Source organism: Morus notabilis, unplaced genomic scaffold (genome assembly GCF_000414095.1).
Source record: "Morus notabilis unplaced genomic scaffold, ASM41409v2 Scaffold333, whole genome shotgun sequence".
NCBI lineage: Eukaryota > Viridiplantae > Streptophyta > Magnoliopsida > Rosales > Moraceae > Morus > Morus notabilis.
The window spans coordinates 40,863-59,208 of record NW_010363630.1 but is presented as its reverse complement, the minus strand read 5'-3'; the positions used below and the strand labels follow the sequence as shown (position 1 = coordinate 59,208).

General features: G+C 36.9%; 2 protein-coding genes across 3 annotated transcripts; one reads left to right on the top strand and one right to left on the bottom strand.

Moving 5' to 3' along the window:
- Positions 1-1,101: 1,101 nt before the first annotated feature.
- LOC21401891 (probable Ufm1-specific protease) lies at positions 1,102-5,981 on the top strand. Of its 2 annotated transcripts, XM_010104615.2 has the most exons (13): positions 1,102-1,394; positions 1,485-1,841; positions 2,600-2,868; positions 2,978-3,065; positions 3,168-3,343; positions 3,726-3,816; positions 4,239-4,355; positions 4,448-4,495; positions 4,588-4,664; positions 4,893-4,981; positions 5,219-5,330; positions 5,488-5,590; positions 5,718-5,981. In XM_010104615.2, the coding sequence occupies exons 1-13, from the start codon at positions 1,214-1,216 to the stop codon at positions 5,945-5,947; spliced, it is 1,938 nt and encodes a 645-aa protein (XP_010102917.1). In that variant the 5' UTR covers positions 1,102-1,213; the 3' UTR covers positions 5,948-5,981. The 2 variants fall into 2 exon arrangements, with proteins under 2 accessions (XP_010102917.1, XP_024025587.1); XM_024169819.1 differs by lacking the exon at positions 5,718-5,981 and having other exon boundaries at positions 5,457-5,533.
- A 2,402-nt stretch (positions 5,982-8,383) lies between these two features.
- Positions 8,384-17,141, bottom strand: LOC21401890 (putative disease resistance protein RGA1). Its single transcript, XM_010104614.2, has 9 exons — positions 13,754-17,141; positions 12,502-12,573; positions 11,436-11,517; positions 10,916-11,258; positions 10,458-10,586; positions 10,038-10,117; positions 9,854-9,935; positions 9,302-9,422; positions 8,384-9,198 (listed from the first exon to the last, which is right to left on the bottom strand). The coding sequence occupies exons 1-2, from the start codon at positions 17,139-17,141 to the stop codon at positions 12,563-12,565; spliced, it is 3,399 nt and encodes a 1,132-aa protein (XP_010102916.2). The 3' UTR covers positions 8,384-9,198; positions 9,302-9,422; positions 9,854-9,935; positions 10,038-10,117; positions 10,458-10,586; positions 10,916-11,258; positions 11,436-11,517; positions 12,502-12,562.
- Between the last annotated feature and the right edge of the window lie 1,205 nt (positions 17,142-18,346).

Here is an 18,346-nt window from a genome sequence, read left to right as displayed (position 1 = left end):
AGAAGAAGCCATTATGAAAAATAAGAGAGATTGAGAGCGCTTTGAGAGAGCTTAAGAGAGATCGAGATTCGAGAGAGATTTAAGCAAGATTAAGAGAGATTTGAGAGAGATTAAGAGAAATTGAGAGAGATTAAGAGAAATTGAGAGAGAATGAGAGTTTTGGGGTGAGGAAAATGGTTGGGGGGAGGGGGGGTATTTATAGGAAAATTTTTGGGTTGAAAAAATTTTTTTTCCCCCAAAAATTCGGGTCCAACGGCTACAAAATTTTCGGGTAGTTCGGGCAAAAATCGGGTAGGTCGGGCAATGGCACAAAATCCGACCGTTGGGTTAAAAAATTCGGGCAAAATTCAGGTTCGGGTTCGGGCAAAAGACCATTTTGTTTTAAAATTTAGGCATTTTTCGGGCTAACGGTAAAAAAAAAATCGGGCATTTTTCGGGCACGGGGCAAAATTCGGGCAACGGTCACCAAAATTCGGGCAACGGTCACAAAAAATTCGGGCAATTTGGGCAGATTCGGGCCGCTTCGGGTATTGCTGGAAAATTCAAAAAAAAATTCGGCGAACGGCGGGGGATGGCTTCTCCACGGCGGCGGCCTGTCGGGGGGTTTACTATTTTCGGGCTATCCGAGTCCGTGCTCGAAGAAAAGCATTTTTGAGCGGCGAGAGGGGCCTGCCCGCCGTGCCTAAAAATTTTCGGGCATGCCCGCCGCCTGAAAGTTCAGCACTGGACTAATGAACATTCTAATAAAATTTAAAAGGTAAAGGCGTAAAAACAAATCTAATTTTCTAACAGTAAAATAAAAGGTTGGGCTTTTCCCTCAAAACCACTTAGACAAAAGCCCAATCATAATAGACCGTGAGCTCGGTCCAGACCCTCTAAAATTGAGTAATCTTAATAAATATTCTAAAAATTAATATTTTTATTTTTTATTTATAATTTATAAGTTTTTTAATTATAAAAATTTAAAAGTGCACATTTAATTTATAAATTTAAAATTATTTTTAATTTATGTATATTTTTTATTAAAAAAATATTATAATAAATTACAAATTATAATTTATACACTAACAAAAAGATTCAGACTCAGTACTGTGTAAATTTTCCATTTTTTTCTCTAGAATTTGACCCATTTATCGGCCGAAACCACCTTACAATTCAGAGAACGTGCTGCCTGTTTCTCTGTCAATCGGCAGAGCTCGCTCCCAGTCCATCAATGGCGAACGAGAACGAACACAGAAGCGTTCGAGTTTTATGCCCTAGCCTCGTACTGCACAAGAACGATCCTGGCCTCCAATGGCTGATCGGATCCCCATTCCTCCCGCCACTCACAGTCGTCTCCACCGTTAAATGCATCCACGCCGATTCCCTCTCGCCAGACTACTACAAAGAATCAGGTGAGAAAATTTCATTCAAACGACAAAATGCAATCTCTTTTCCGCGATTTCATCGTTCGAATTCGACTTTTAACTTCGCAATCTGAGCAGAAGATCTTCGGACGCTGCTTCCGAAAGGATTCGACGTCGCCGGAGCGTTGATAGTCGCGAAATCCGACATTGAAAAGAACGCCGCCAAGGCAATCGATTTTGCTTGTCGGTTGAGAAAGCTTCTCTGCGGTGGCGGAGAATCGGACGATCAAGAAGCTCTCGGAGCGGTGGCGGATTCAGAGACTGGTGAAGTTCACTTCTTCGCTTCGAAATCCGTGAACTCGACGGGTTTTGAACGCGTTGATTCTGTTGTTTACGAGGATCATCCTGAGAAGTATCTTTGGGAGAGAGGTTGTTTGCTAAGATGTGAACTTCCGATCAAGTTGCCAATCTATTATCATGTAGATAATTCAACTGGTAAATTTCTTTGAATTTCCTTTCATTCTTTTGGAATATGCTAATCGCATTTTACGAATTCGATTGAGCTTAGCGTTCGTTAGTTCTTCGTAGTCCATATCATCTGCTGTGTTTGCATGTATGATTTGCTTTACTACTATGAAAGTAGTTGTCTTTTTTTTTTTTAATAAATATTTTATCACCACCTAGGAACAAAAGAAGAATTCTGGAAAATTCTTTATTGAGATAAGGGTTTAACTGTGAAATCTGGATAGACTAAATTAAAATGAACATAAATGGGTATGTGTAGCTGACCTCTTTTCATCATGATTTAGTTTTATGTAAAATAAGGATTGTAAAACAGACAAATATCATCCTTTGGACTGGTATCATCCTCTTTGCTTAATGTAGCTGAGAGTTTTTGGCTTAGAATGGTCGAGGAAAGAATTTTCAAAACTTGATTATGGGGTCAACAGAGATTCCTAAAGTTTTGTGCTTTCGGATAAGGTATTGACCTTGGATAGATTAATGATGGGAAATGGAATTGTGTAGGTGGCCTCTTCTCGGCAGGATTTAGTGCTACCATAGAATGTTGCTTTTTAAGTATGTGCTGAATGTATTGTGATGAATTTTGGTTTATTCTGTTCTATACATTCTTATTAAATTTTGGATTCATCATTGTATGTATTTGAGGCATATCTTCTGAAGAGTCGCTTCTTTAGAAATATAGGGCCAATGTGATACATGTTTAATTCCCCAAGTACGCTCACACCTTGCAGATGTTGAGAATATATTCCAACGTGCAACTGAAGCTGTTATTGCCAAATTAAAGGACCCAAAGGTTGTATACGTGGTAGAAAGTGTAGGGAAAACTTCTGCTGAAGTACGTCAACCCGTCATTATTCGTGGTGCAGAAATGGACTTTAGTATAGGTTTCTCACATATCATGCTTTCCAAAGAAGGTGGTCAAGAATCTGATGCAAAGTTAGTATTATGTGGACACTTTTGTATGAATGATAAACCTGGCTCTCCTGTTTATGCCGCAGAGGTAAGAATGTTGTATCCTCATCTGAACATTATTCTGTTTTTATTCTGTTTCTGATGTTATGATCCAAGTTAATTCAGTTACAACTTTCACTAAAACTTTTTCTGCTTAGGATTCAGATAAAATCCAAGTAAGTGTGTTAGTTAATAATTCAGAAAAATCTCCGAAATCAGCTGCGCCTGCTGCAGACTATTTTCCAGGTATTTCCGTCATATTTCTTTGGTTTAGGATTTTAATCGTGGGTTTGCTGCAGATTTGATGCTGTTAAGACTGTTTAATGGACGTTGAATCATGTGTTTCAGCTCTTGAGGAAACCAGATTTCTAACTGTAGAGTTTAAGTTGGAAATGCTCAGTTATGCAACCAAGGATCTACCGCTCATGTTTGCAGTTTCAAAATTAATTGTCCCAGGATTAGTTGATCAGCTTAACGTAATGAAGAATAGTATCTCACCCAGTCTCTTAGCACAACATCCTCAGGTAGGCAAATTGTTCACACGTCAAATTCATCAAGTACGTGATAGCTATTATCTACTCCATCTAACACTGAGAAACACACATATATTACTGAAACTAGAAATTCACTTACCCTCTTATCCATCGTTCATTCTTCGCCTGATATTATTTTATATTATGTGGCCAAGGAGACATGGAAATCTACATTTAGGGTGTGTTTGGAGGATGGGTTCAAATAATGTTTTCTCTCACAAAAAATTTGAATTTAATCAGTTCCGCCGCTACAGTGTTTTTTCTAACAAAATTTGAATTCTGATATGGTTTGAATCTACCTTCCAAACGAGTTCTTAAAGTGTGTAGGGCATCTTCATCTGCTAACTGCTAAGCTTTGTCACATGATCTGCAGCTTCGTCCATATCACTTTACTCCTCCGGGGGTTCTTCATCCAGTAACCATTATCTATGAACTTAATTATGGGGAGACGGAATTGAAGCAAGGTAAGAAGTAGCATATTCGAACTTTGAGCTTGCATTCCAAAAGTATTCCTGCTATTATTTTCTCCTCCAGATATGTTAGAATACTCTGTCTCAACCCCAAAAGGAAAAAAGAAGGAAACAAAAAAGTAGCTGTTTGAGGCTGGTGAAGTTCAACACTTTTTTTTTTTAGATTTTACTATCCTTGGGACTTGAACCCAGGACTCAATATATCGAAAACAAATCACACACCCACTAAACACCAAATGTGCTAGCCTCAAGGCCTTTGTCCATGTTGCTTGCTATTTTCCTTCTTAGAAACAAACCCCACGAGTGATGCTAATTGTGGAAAAAGAACATCTTTGTTTTTCTTCTCTAGTTTGATTGACAATTAAGATCAATCAAGACAGAGTTTTCTATTTAACACACTATTTTTTTCCATGCAGTTGAATTTAGGAAATCTCTGCACTTGAGGCTGGGATTACCTTTTGATCGTCCCCTCCTAAGAATTGCAAATGCCCTCAATTTGTTTACAACTGATGGTGCAAGGAGTGTGCAGAAGGGTAATCAATATCCATTTACATACATAACATTCTGTGAGGTATTTTTGAGAATCCTTTTTTTAATGAGATTTTGTTTTTGGTGGTAATATCAGGTTCTAGTTTGCTGAAGGACGTACATATTGGAATTCCAAGTAGTGGTGGTCGGTGACAAATGTTGCTTTTTGTGCTTTCTTTTGGCCTGGACTCCCAGTTATTATGAGTGATCTTTTCACTGAATGATGTCTTTATGCAGTTTCAGGAGGCACTGTATCTCTTGTTCAGGGATCTTATGAATATTGCCATTACATGCAAGATGCTTTTAACGATTCGGTAATGAAGAATTTCCCCCTTTTAAGTGGTTGCTGTAACTTATTGACATATCAATCTTTGGTGGTCAGAATGAGTTGTAGGGCTCTTGTTTCTGTAGATATTTATCTAGTATTAGGCATCGTCACTGTTTCTCTTGCAAATCAAATTGTTGCAAAGAAAATGCTATCCTGTAGTGATTTAATTTATACGCACTGTTGTCTGCTAAGTCATTTGCCTTTTACTTGCCAGGGCTGGGGTTGTGCTTATCGTTCCTTACAAACCATCATTTCATGGTTCCGATTCCAACACTACACGTCTATAGAAGTTCCTTCACATAGGTGAACTGGAGTGTACATGAATGTAGTGAAAGATTCATTTCACTTTTCCTTGGTTTCCACTTTCCCCTATCCCTTCTTGGACTCTTACTATGCATATCTCTTAAGTCTTCTGAAAACGTCTAACCACTTCTGAAAACTATAGATCTAAACACAACATGTACGTTATTTTTGTTTCCGTTGTTAGTTTTGTGTGTTATTTATTTTATCCTTTAAACTAAGAAATCCTGTGATTTCCAGGGAAATACAGCAGGCACTTGTTGAGATTGGCGATAAAGATCCTTCTTTCGTTGGCTCACGTGAATGGATAGGTGCCATAGAGTTGAGCTTTGTTTTGGACAAACTTTTGGGTGTAAGTATACTATTTCATTTCACAAACAGAAAAACAAGTAACTTCCTTGATGACAAACAAGAGTATTATGTTTCATTCATACATATCCCGGGGATAACGTTTAGCTAAACTCTTTTAATAATGCAGACCTTTACGGGAACAATTCTGTCTTGAACAGGTTAGTTGCAAAGTCATAAATGTTAGATCTGGAGCTGAGCTTCCTGAAAAATGTCGTGAGCTAGCCTTGCACTTTGAGAGTCAAGGAACCCCGATTATGATTGGTGAGTGTTAGAGATATATAGTTTCAATATTGGTTTTTTGTCTTCTACCTTTATTACATAAAAGTTTTGGAAAAGGTGAAGAAAAGAAGAAGAAAAAAGGGTTCTCTTACTCGTTAAATGGGTGCAGGTGGTGGAGTTCTTGCATATACCCTTCTGGGAGTCGATTACAACGAAGTAAGCGGAGATTGTGCATTTCTCATACTTGATCCTCACTATACAGGGAACGATGAGCACAAGAAAATTGTAAATGGGGGATGGTGTGGGTGGAAAAAAGCTGTGGATAGCAAGGGCAGGAATTTCTTCTTGCATGATAAGTTTTATAATCTTCTGCTGCCACAGAGGCCCGACATGGTCTGAAGTAGTGTCCAGATCAAGACTTGAAAGGAAGATTGACTCGACACACTCAAATGGTAAGGAAAAGAGACGGTTGTTTTCAGGATAAGGGAAGTGTACAAACAGTTGCCCACCAGTGACAAAGTCAACCAAGGAAATAAGCTGCATTGTTTACAAAACTCTTTTTATAACCCTTCACAAGATTTGATTCAATCTGGACGAATCCATCTTAAAACCCAATGGTGACCAAGATTTCATCCAATCCATTTTAAATAAACCATTTATAAAAAGACGTGGTGTGACTCAATTGAGTCAAATTGATGAGGATTCTGTGGTCTTGAGTTTTGATTACATGAGCTTAGAAACTGAGCAAAGTTTATATGGCTATCCATACAGTTCTTACATAAGATCAAAAAGACGTGGTGTGACTCAATTGAGTCAAATTGATGAGGATTCTGTGGCCTTGAGTTTTGATTACATGAGCTTAGAAACTGAGCAAAGTTTATATGGCTATCCATACAGTTCTTACATAAGATATACTTCAGAAGTACAAAACCAAGATGGCTTGTATGATATATTAGTATATCCTCAACTACAAGTCAGTATTGAAATGTCATTATACATCCCTAAATACTAGTCATCAAGTTTGATAAACCAATAGTATCAAATTTATGGGTTACTAATGAGAATTATTCAAGGGTAATATCTTGACAAATGTATTGTTTATTAGATCAAGATCAAAACCTACCTAATGCTTTTTAACCTACTAGAAACTCGTTTTGGCACTGAAAGCACTTTAATTTCGTGTGTATTTTATTATGTTTGATAGTTAATTTTTATGTAGTAGGTTGAATTATTGTTCCTTATTTATAATGAGTATGTAAAATTTATATTTAAATCCTAGTCCAATATAATTATAATAAGTTCTTGCGATACTATTCGACATAACTCTCATATGCCAATAGAAAACGTATTAATTTTATTATTAAATTAGTTCAAATTAAGTAATATTGATTGTTTTAGCATTTTGTACAATTTTAACAAAAAACCTTTAAGGTTTTTTCGATGCATTTATTTATTTTTTTATTTTTTTTTTTTTTCTGAATATCCATCGACATCGACATTATTCGTAAATCAAAATCTTGACAATCCCGTTGACATCAACATTTTCGTCTTTGATGGTGACAAATAATTGGCAAGGTGTTGTCTCACAAGTAATCATATTAGATGGAATCATAAATCATTCTAACCAAGTAATCTTATTAGTAGATGTAATCTTATTAGTAGATGGAATCACAAGTCATTTTAACCAGAAATTTAACAATCCATTTTTTTACGGGACAATTTTCTTCGTTTTCAACGTTTAGTGTTTTCGAATGTATGAAAATACTGATTAGGTAATTGGATTCTTCACCTAGCTGAAATCTTTGCTCAAACTCCTATGTTGAATAAAAATTCCACGAGCTAATTTGCAAAAACACAAAAAGAAAAAAAAATCACATTCACACCGGAGATTTATAAAGGTTCGGACCAAATTGTTCTACATTCACTTCGCGACCTTTTGCCAGAGACTTTATTCAATAATCACCACGACAATTACAAGACTTCTGCACTGTCTTCATCAAACTAGCATCCCTCACAAAATTTCCCAGTATTCAAATAATCTTCTCAAAGATATCACTTCCAAAGCCATATCTAGAAAGCTCAACCACTCAAAGTTTTTCTTTTTAATAAGTATTCACATCTTCGCAATTAGAAGATATTATATTTATACATTACAATAATAAAGCGCTAAACTCTCTTTGAATGACTCTACAGAAATTTACTGTCATTTCTTTAGGAAATTCTCTTCTCATCTTCTGTCAACCAGTTGAATTTTTATGCTGCCTCCTGCCACTTGGCTCATTCTATTTATAGAATGAGAATTGGCGTACCAATTTATCCTACAATTTTATAGTCTTAGTTACTGAAAGGAGGTGGCCTAGGATCACAATGGCTCTAGTAAATGCACCTAAAACAGCCAACCATCACTTACCAACAGCCACTCCCAAGCTTTATTGAAACATAAAATCAAATATGTCCGTACAACTATAGGGAAAACCTTGCAACCAAGGGCTGCTCTTTCCTTCTCCATTTGAATTGGCCGAGGCCCTTTTATCGGAAGCTGAGACCAAACTAACATATCCAATTTAGCTCGAAATAAAGAATTCCTCGCTGCAGGACTACGAAGTAACTCATCGTTACTATTACTAGATAAAGAATCTGAATGCCCATCTCCACTGCTCCAGCGTCAGTAGTGTTGAGAAAAAGTACTACTAAAAACTTTTCCCTCTTTGTGTGCTAAAATAAGATCTCAAACAAAAGGTCAACAAAGCTAATCAACCAACGCAACAACTATTCAAAAATAATCAACACCAAAGGAGACCAATTTTTAGCGTGAAAAACCCCTCAAATTGAGAATAAAAACCACGGGACCTGTAGGCCACTTAAAACTTCCACTATATCAAAGTTTCTCCCTACATACAAACTAGAGGCTCACAATAATAATATCATCAAGAAACACTATTCTTAACCCACCAACAACATATACATCATCATCAAAGATGGATTACAACATCAAAGAAATACTTAAGTCTCATCAAAATAGGAGTACTTAAGAGAGTACCAAAGAGAGACTAAATGAGAAATCAAGTCTGGTAGATGAAAAGAGCTCGTTGCAAGATTCTCCACGTCAAATTTAAGTCTAAACCAACAACGTTTTACCACCCGATCGTCTTGCACAAGCATCAAAACCCTACTCCTCCTTCTCTGTCCCTTCTCTTTCTCTGGTCCGCTGATTACCACTCACGGCAGTCCCTTGTTTTCTTTTCTTTGGCTGCACGTACACAAGCTTGCCCAGCAAGCTTGTTTCCTCTCTTCTTTTTTTTTTTTTTTTTTTTTTTTTTTTTGTGTGTTTTAAACACTTTGGCCCAATTATTGTTCCAGCCCAATAAATGGGGCGCAACTCAACAATTATCGTCTGGCTCGTCGTTGAAGCACCTCTGGAATTGGAAGGCAGGGAGCTATTGTGACACCATAAACACTTCCCATTGCTCCATAAGGCCCACTTTGTCCACGAACAAGGCTGTTATACGTAACGCAACTATTAATCTAATGGAATAGTTTGATCCTGTCCAGTTGTAGAGGGGTGTAATGGGTAAGAATGGAACCTCATGAGAAAACATGAGCAAAATCTGTCGAATCACATTCAACCATATAGCTCCAACATCCATTAGCTGCAATATTGATAGCAAAATTATACCCGTCAGTTTAGCATCAAAAATTGAAGGGACAAACTATTCAATCCAAATTTCCAATACAACAAGTTCCAAGTCCAACCTTTTCTCGCTGCAATAGTGATAACAAAGCCTTGACAGCTAAAGAAAATTGCACTCCAGATTGAGCAACATTAGAAGCTCCTAGCGAGAATCTTTCCTATCTCAGATGCCAAAGAGATTAGCTTCATGAAGAGATGCCAAAATAAACAAAACTCGGAATTCATGAAAATGTCCCAAATACATGAAATGATGCCTGCCTTCCAAAGAGGAAATAACAGCAGGAGATCCGGAAATTTTCTTTCAAAGCCGGAACAATAAAACCATGAGCACCTTTGTGCAAAACAACAATGAAAAGCTGCAGCAATCCGAACTTGCAATGGCTAAAGAACCTCCTAGACCAGTTATCATCTATTCCTATTAGATTATGTTAGCATAGAATCAACAAAGAAACAAGTAAACGAAATTATAGTCCTTCTTTGGTACCATTTTTATATTTAGTTAAATGAAAGTATGGTAGAGATACTCTTGCACAATCTTTTGAAAAACTGTAAAAATAAGTCATGCATGGAAAAAGATGATTTGCTGCAAGAAAAGAAGAAAATTTTATATTCACCTCTAGCCGCTTTGATTTCTCAAACATCAATGAACCTAGAGTATCCAATTCTTTGATCCACTCATCTTTGTCCTGTGGTGATCTGCAATACCGAAGTGTTTTTTTTTTTAGTTAATCACTATTTATGGACGAAAATTGGCTTTAGGAAAGGAAAAAAAATAAGACAAATATAGAAACACATTACCGAAGTGTTTTTTTTTTTTTTTTTTGGTTAATCCCCATAGTTGCTGCACAATTTCACCTTTTCATTCTCGCCAAAATGCACTGAGATTAGAGAACAAATGACTTCTTGTTACCAACCTTGGTGTGAGATTTAACTATATCAGAGTGAAAAAGACAATTTTTTATGCATGCTTTCAATAAGCAATTAGATGATCACATGCATATTGAAAAGTTCCTATAAGTAAGAAATGTATAACAAATTGTAGTGGTCAAACTTATTAAAAGTTTGGACGTTAGAAGTTGTTGCAGTACTAACTTATGGATCCACATATTCATACAAGTAAGAACAAAGGAAGGGCAGAGGGTATTGTTTGCCTTAACAATGAGACAAGAGAAAAGCTATAATCAATTGTGTCTGTGACGAGGAGGTGAGATTACATACTGCTTCAGACAGTGATTTGGTCGCGTTCCACTCTGTAATATGAAACATTTCTAAATGGTCGCAGCAAGAGGAGAGGAAAAGGATGAGGGAACTGCTTGAAAGAAGTTGACGATGGGGCTACAGAACAATCTGCAGTGTTGCAACAATAACAGAATTCGTTATTGGAATGGCTGTAAACTTGTATGAAAAGAAAAGCTTTTCGAAGAGTGACAAAAATAACACTCATACATTTAGTTTTGTCAAGTTCATGACCTACGTTCCTCAATTAAAACTTACAACATGTGCCTACTACCTAGAAAATACCACTCATACAGTCAAGTCTTATATTCTTATTGCACTAACTAATTTTTTTGTTAGTCAAACCTAATCCACTTATCAAGTAAAGAATTGTGATAATTCATAGTGATAATAAACAGAAGAGGACAAACGGTAATTGATAATATGTACTTATTATTAACCTTAAACAAAGGAAAGAACTGTGAAAGGTCACATTTGCTCCACCAGATAGAAATCCAATTTTTGCAGGAATGTGAGAATCCCATGCCGATGGTCGCCTCTTTCTCTTGTCAGTATCTTTGCAATAAGATGGGACAAGCCTTGATCATCGGCGTTTATAAAGAGGTGAGATTATGTATTGCTTGCGGTAGTGATGTTAAACTAGGAAGTCCCCATAGTTCTAGAAATTAAGTGATTTGAAGCCACGATCTTCTCTGGAACAGCCGTGCAATAGTCGCAGGGAAGGAGAGGAAGAGGTGGTGGGAACCACGAGAGAAGTCGATAATGGTGATGCTTCACAACAATCTGTTGTCATTACAATTATAGAATTCATCAATATAGTGTCTGTTGGAAGGGCTTCCATACTGTATCAATCAGTCAAGAAAAGCTTCTCTATAAATGGGTAGAAAAGCATTTAGCTAAACTCGGGAAAACAATGGATAGTAGAGAACACTTTATTATTTGTTACAGAGGGAAGCGTACCAAAATGCACATTGTTGTAAAAGCGTTAGAGAGGGAAGCCGGCTAGTTCTCGTGGATTGAAAGGCCATGGTACATTCTTGCACTGCATAAGAAAATTTTTTGAGAATCATTGCACAATATATAGTATTATACTTCACCTGTTTGTTCTGCACAATACAACTTGAAGAGAGAGAGAGAGAGAGAGAGAGAGAGAGAGATAACACACATTTAGTTTCATCAAGATTATGATCTACGTTCATCTAGAAAAACTACTACTATTAATATGCCTCTTAAGTTTTACAATGAGCGACACCAAGTACTTTTCTAATCAATTGTCTAAATTTGTCAAAAATTTTCTTTGATACTATTTCAATTTTTACCAATTCATAGGTTATTTAGTGGTGCTTTAATCATTCAGTAATTAAAATACCTCACTTTTCATATACAAAAAATCAGTAGCTACTAGAAGAGAAAGTTAAAGTTTCAAATTGCACCTCCATTTGTCGGTTTTAACTTTGTTCCTTAAAAGGAAGATTTTTATTTTTGTTATTATTTGATCATTAAATGGGGTTGATAATCAATATATTTTGGTGTTGTTAGTTTATAGGGAGAAAGAGGAAAATAGGTCAAGATTGGAGATGAATTAAAATTAATAAGCCAATAGTTTACATAAGTTAATAAATAGGCCAAATTACTGTTTTCGTCCATAACTTGTCTGGTTATGAACCATAAGTTGACAAGTTATTGTCCATAAATCACGATTTTTATCTATAACTTGTCTGGCGATGAACCATAACTTGACAAGTTTATCCATAACTTATCTGGTTATAAATCATAATTTGACAAGTTATGACCTATTAATTTCTATAACTAAAAGTTGACCTATATACTTCTTTAAGCTTTTCATATTGGTCTATTTTCTGCTATTTCCGTAGTTTTTTATATTAGGGTATTGGCTCATATTTGACAAAGCTTATGGATGTGAATGCTTTAAAAAAAAAATTCTTAAAACTTCATAAAACTCAAGTTTCCGTTGGAACAAAAAGAAAAAAAAAAAAAACCTTGAGATTAAGAAGAGGTTAATTACCACAGTGATGTTCATTTGTTGTACAACTGCAATACTCTGAAGACTTCTTCCACATTTTCCTTTATTCTGATCCTGCACGAATGAAATAATAATAATTTAAAAAAGGCTTTTTTGCCCGGGACTCCCTTAACTTTTCACGATTGATAATCTGATCCCTAATTTCTTTTTTTACAATCAGCTCCATAACATTATAAATTCTGTGTAATTGAGATCCAATTAAAAACAGACGTAATGTTGTATGGATTTGATCACGTGACAAGCACGTTTTCCTAGGGGCATTATATGGTCATTTCCTTGCAGAAATGAATCCTTCTTCAGTGAAAAAACCCAAAAAACCCAGAAGGTTCTCTCTCACTCTCTCTCTCTCAGATGAAGAAAACAAAAGTAGGAAAAAAAAAAAAAAAAAAAAACACATAAAAAATAAGAGAATTTTTAGATTTTATTTGTTTTTGTCATTAGGTTTTTCTTTATTCTGATTTATCCAAGTGTTTGGAAAATAAATTGATGAATCTGGGTGTGTTTTTGGGATGAGGATTATGAGCTTCTGGGATGATGATAATTTTAAGATTATGAGTTTCTGGGATGAGTCTGGGTAAGCAAGCTTTTTCTATTGCAATTGATCGGTTTTGTTAAGCAAAATTAATTTAAAACTTCAGTTATCAAGTTTCGGATCTGGTGTTGAGCACTTGAGCTCTGGGGGGGGGGGGGGGGGGGGGGGGGGGGGGGGGGGGTGGTCTTGAGAGAGAGAGAGAGAGAGAGAGAGAGTTTCTGGGCTTTTTTGTATTGAAGAAGATGAAGTTCTTGTATTGTTTATGGGTTTCTAGGTTGTATTGTTTCTGGGTTTTATGTTACTAGTCAACCTCCTATTTGATGTTTCTGGGTTTTTTTGTGTCGAAGAAGATTAAGTTCTTGTTTTTTTTTTTAATCTTTAATTACGTTTTTAAGGTATTTTTAAAGTTGATTTGAGTTGGAATGGAATAAAATGACCATTGGGCCCTTTTTTATTATGCATGTGCTGCTCACGTGTGACAAATCCGTCCACAATTTGACGGCCGTTTTCAACTGGACCGAATTGCAAAAGAATTTATAACGTTTAAGGAGCCGATAGCGAAAAAAAAAGTTTAAAAACCAGATTTTCAATTGCGAAAAAGCCTTAAAAAAAGACAGAAATTTTAAAAATGCCGAAAAGTGAATTATACAATAGTAAAATAAAAAAAAAAAAAAAAAGGGGTTGGGGATTAAATTTATGTACCTGAAGTTGAACATGAGCTCAGATCCAAATCCCCTCGTATTTCTCTTGGATTCATCTCCTTGTCGTTTATTATTAACTCTTGTAAAGAGGTGAGGCTACTTATTGATCCAGGCACTGATTTGAAAGTTGGGCTTTGCGGAATATGAAGACTTTCAAGTGAACACCAGTTGCAAATCCAATCTGGAAGGCCCGTAAAATTTTGACATCCCTCAATTGTGAGATCTTTCAGAGTGCTAAGGAATTGAAGTCCTTCAGGGAGAGTCACAAGCTGTGGTAGATTTGCAAATTCCAAGCTGCGTAGGCTTGTAAGGCCTTGCCACTCATTAACGGAGTAGTCATCATTTGCTACTAGTTGAAGCTCTTCACAACCGTCTATCCGTAAATACTCAAGTGAGGTGAGATTTTGGATCCCTGGAGATAGATACTTCAGTTCAGGGCAGTTCTGAATCCGTAATGCCTTGAGAGAAGCAAGGCTTTTCATCTGATTGGCCGGCAAATATTGTAGATGCCCGACATTTTCCAGAGTTAAAGACGTCAATTTGGAGAGAGGATGATAGATGACATTTTCCACCTCTGTTGTTGTTGTCGTCGTCGTCGTCGTCGAGATCTTTTGTGGTTCTGGGACCCTCATTAACATTGTTTGTTCGAAATGCTTCCCACTAGTATCCGACAAAGTCAATTCTCCCTCAACATTTGGATAGCATGGCATGGAAGTAAGCTTCGGGCAACCGTAGATGCTCAAATGTGAGAGACGAGGAAATGAGGGGAACACAACCTGCTCAACTTGATTCTCTGCCGCCATGTCCGACCTCCACCACCCTCTAAACTTGGGCAACACTTCTAGTTTTAGTGTTTCGAGAGATGGCAGTACCGATACAGGGGATGATGTGGAAAAGAAGCTATCACCTTCGTTAATGGTAATATCCTCCAGAGCAAGCAAGCGATGAAGTTCCATTTTTTTCAGAGAGTGAAATTGATCCAATGAAGGTAGTTGTTGGCATTTCGAGCAGTTGGCCAAGACAAGCGCAACTAGATTTTTAAGCGGGAAAAGCAAGCTGTGTAAATTGGCACCACCATACATATCTAAAGTCAAGTCTCTGAGATTTGCGTGCGGCTGTAGGCCTTCCAGTGTTGTTTTCCATTCTTGCTCGCTGCTTGGTGCATCCTCATTACTTTCTGTAAAGTCTAAATAGAGAGAGCGAAGATGCTTGTTTTCTCTCAACTTTGTAACTGCGGTTTCCATCCCTCTTCTTATCCCTTTAATCTTCAAATCTCCTTTTAGGTTGTTGAGTCCCATTAGTTCATCTAGCTTACTATGTTTGCTCAACGTCATAGAATCGGGGATCTTCTCACTTAATACCACTAGGGATAATGTTTGAAGATTAGTCAATTGGGTCAGTCCTCTTGGCATATGAGTTATCGTCCAACAATTCTGAAGCTCAAGATGCCTGAGATTGACTAGTTTATTAATCTCACTTGGTAGTTCACGGAGGCTCCAACATTGGTTTAGTTTCAAGGTTTGCAAATTGACTAGCTTGGTAATAGAAGCAGGTAAGGTTTCTATCTCAGAATTGTAGGAAAGATCAAGATACCTCAAGTGCTTCAACTTTCCAATTGAATGTGGTACAATTTGAATCCATGCACGATGCATATGTAACACGCGTAGAAATTTAAGATTTGAAATAATTTCATCCCATGTTGTTAATCCCCATGCAACGTCAATGACATCTGATGGGAAAAGAAATGAACGAAGCCTTTGTGCTTGAAGCAACGAACTTGGTACCTCTAGTCGCCAACGTGATTCAAAATCAAAGGAAACATGATGAACTTTCCTAGGATCTTCAATAGAGGCTATCGTCGCATATTTCTCTCCTGCGACTTTTTTCGAAAGATCATGAACTAGGTCATGCATTTTGCATGTTGTTACCATGTTCAGTTCATCTTTTTTAGCTTCTTGAAAGAAGGATCTAGAAAGTAAATCCCTAAAATATTGATAACCTATTTCCTCCAGATTTTGGCTTCGACTTGGCTTAATAAACCCTTGTGCTACCCAAAGAATTACAAGTGTTTGGACATCAAAGTCATGATCTTTAGGAAATAATCTACAATAAGCAAAGCATGGTTTCAAATGTGATGGAAGATAATCATAACTCAACTTTAGTGTTGATAACACTCCATCTTCTTCTCGAGTTATGATCGAAAGGTCATTTTCAAGGAAAGATGGCCAATCCGTTTCTGGATTTCTAGAGCACAATAGCGTACTTCCTATCATACTTATAGCAAGTGGGAGTCCTGCACACTTTGCCAAAATTCCTTTTGCAGTATCCACAAGGGTGGCGTTAGTTAGCTCTTTTCCCTCGTCATCAGCCATTTTCTTAAAGAGATTCCAAGAGTCTTCCGAATCTAGAATCCCCAAATCCTGGGGCTGCATGGTGCCCATAACATTTGCAACTGTATGAAGACGGGTGGTTACAATTATCCTACTCCCCTTTGAACAACTTGCCGTTAACAACTCTTTTAACTCTCTCCATTTTCGGGCATCCTCACTCCAGACATCATCTAGTACGAGAACCAACCGTTTTCCATTTAACTTCTCTCTAAGCATTCTTTGTAATTGTTCCATCTCAAGGTTTCCTATGTTTTCATTTGTTACGATTTTAGTAATCTTTTCGCAAAGTACTTTTACGTTAAAATCGTTAGACACACACACCCAAACTTTCAGCTCAAAATGTTGTTGGACCCTCTCATCGTTAAAAACAAGTTGAGCTAGTGTAGTCTTTCCAAGTCCTCCCATCCCAACTATGGGAATGACATGCACATCTTTCTCTTGACGAGTCCCATTCTGTGGACCCAACAAGAGTTCTATGATTGCCTTTCTATCTTTATCTCTCCCAACAACATTTTTCTCGACTACAAATGAGTGACTCTCGTCCCTCACTCTTGTCGCAGGTTCGTGACGCTCAACTAAATACAAGACTCTTCTCTCAGCTGCAATCTCAGACAATCTCTCCCTAATATCTTTAATTCTTCTGGCCATCTTGTGCCGGAAAACAAGTTGGTTGTTGGACGAAAAGAAAGTGCGTACCTTCTTGCTTATTTTCTTTCCAGACATCACCTTTTGTCGCAAACCTTCAGCGGCAACTCCATCCACCAAATCATCAGCATCGTCCAACACGGCCTCAAGCTTTTCCAGCCAATCTCTGACCTGCTCTTCACGGATCTGCCGCTTCTCCGCGTCAACAAGGACGGATCTAATGGTTGAGAGGGGGCTCTCAAGTTTGCAGAGCTCATCTTTTGCGCCATACACAGATTTGATCTCATCAACAGCTGCGGAACCCAAGGTCCCAATGATCAGTTCCACAATGGGGGTGAGGATTATGTCGGCCATATTTGGCTTGAAACAAAGCAGAGAGGTTGAAAAGGTTGTCTAGCAAATTTGGAAATGATAGATCTCACAAGATCAGCACGCATACAAGAGATAATATCTCTCAACGATCCCTCTTGGCGTTGACCTTTCCCTTTCACCCCCAGTTGAAATTACCAAAACCCCGCACCTAGTAAAAGAAGAGAAAAAGAAAAAAAGGGCAAGACAGACATTTCACAGAAAAGGGCAAAAATGAACATGTACTGTTCTTTGAACAGTAACTCCACTACATACTATAATATATAGTATATAGTATATAGTATAATAATGCATTATGGGGTGCTTATTTATTCTTATGTTTATATAGGTATCACTTTTTTGTTTTCGTTTTTATTTTTCTTTTTTGGTGATCAAGTCAAAGTTTCTGATGAAGACTATCAACTAGTTACATATGGGCTCGGCCATCTATGTCTGTCCTAAAAATGAAACAAAAGAACTTCCTAGTTTCTTTCTTCTTTTTATTTTATTTTTCTCTATTAAACAACTAGCTTGTTTATTAATGCATGTTGTTAATGCCCAAACTACTGTGATTTGGTGAATGAAGGGAGGGTGGCTAGCATTATAATGGCTTTAGTAAATCCCGACTATGTCGAATCCTACAAAAGCCAACCATCATTTACAAGCCACCCCCAAAAAATTATTGAAAAATAGAAACGAAATTGGTAAAGTGTCTTAAAATAAGTTATGATGTCTTTTAGCAACTAGTGGAATAAGAAATTTAGCGTAGAAGATCACCAAATGAATCTCATTTTGAAACGATTAACTAGTTCAAACTCGAAAAGATACCAAAAAAAAAAATAAAAATACAAAATAAATAAAAGAAATCAGGATAGGAAAGGAGAGTTCCATATATATCCTAAAAAAATCATCTTACTTGCCATTGCAAGCATGACAAATAGCCCAAATACATGAAATTATACTTGCTTCCTAAAGAGAAAATAACTGAAGATTGCCTTGTCTTTTCTTCAAAGCTTGAATAATGAAAGCATAAATAACATTATTCAAAGGAACTATACAACCTCTTGGGCCTAGCATCCAACAACTTACTTTGTTGTTTTATAGATCTTGTTTCTGAGCTGTGCAGGATGACAACTTTATTTTTCTAAGAATAAGTATATTGTGTGTCCATCTTAAAAATATGAGAACTTCTGAGCATAAATTGCAAAATA

What these genes read in the sequence shown, in the direction of transcription:
- LOC21401891 (XM_010104615.2), top strand. Translation starts at nt 1,214, where the DNA reads ATGGCGAACGAGAACGAACACAGAAGCGTTCGAGTTTTATGCCCTAGC. An exon ending in AAGATGCTTTTAACGATTCG is followed by an intron (nt 4,665 to 4,892) that starts GTAATGAAGAAT and finishes TTTACTTGCCAG; the next exon opens with GGCTGGGGTTGTGCTTATCG. An exon ending in AGGAACCCCGATTATGATTG is followed by an intron (nt 5,591 to 5,717) that starts GTGAGTGTTAGA and finishes AAATGGGTGCAG; the next exon opens with GTGGTGGAGTTCTTGCATAT.
- LOC21401890 (XM_010104614.2), bottom strand. Translation starts at nt 17,141, where the DNA reads ATGGCCGACATAATCCTCACCCCCATTGTGGAACTGATCATTGGGACC.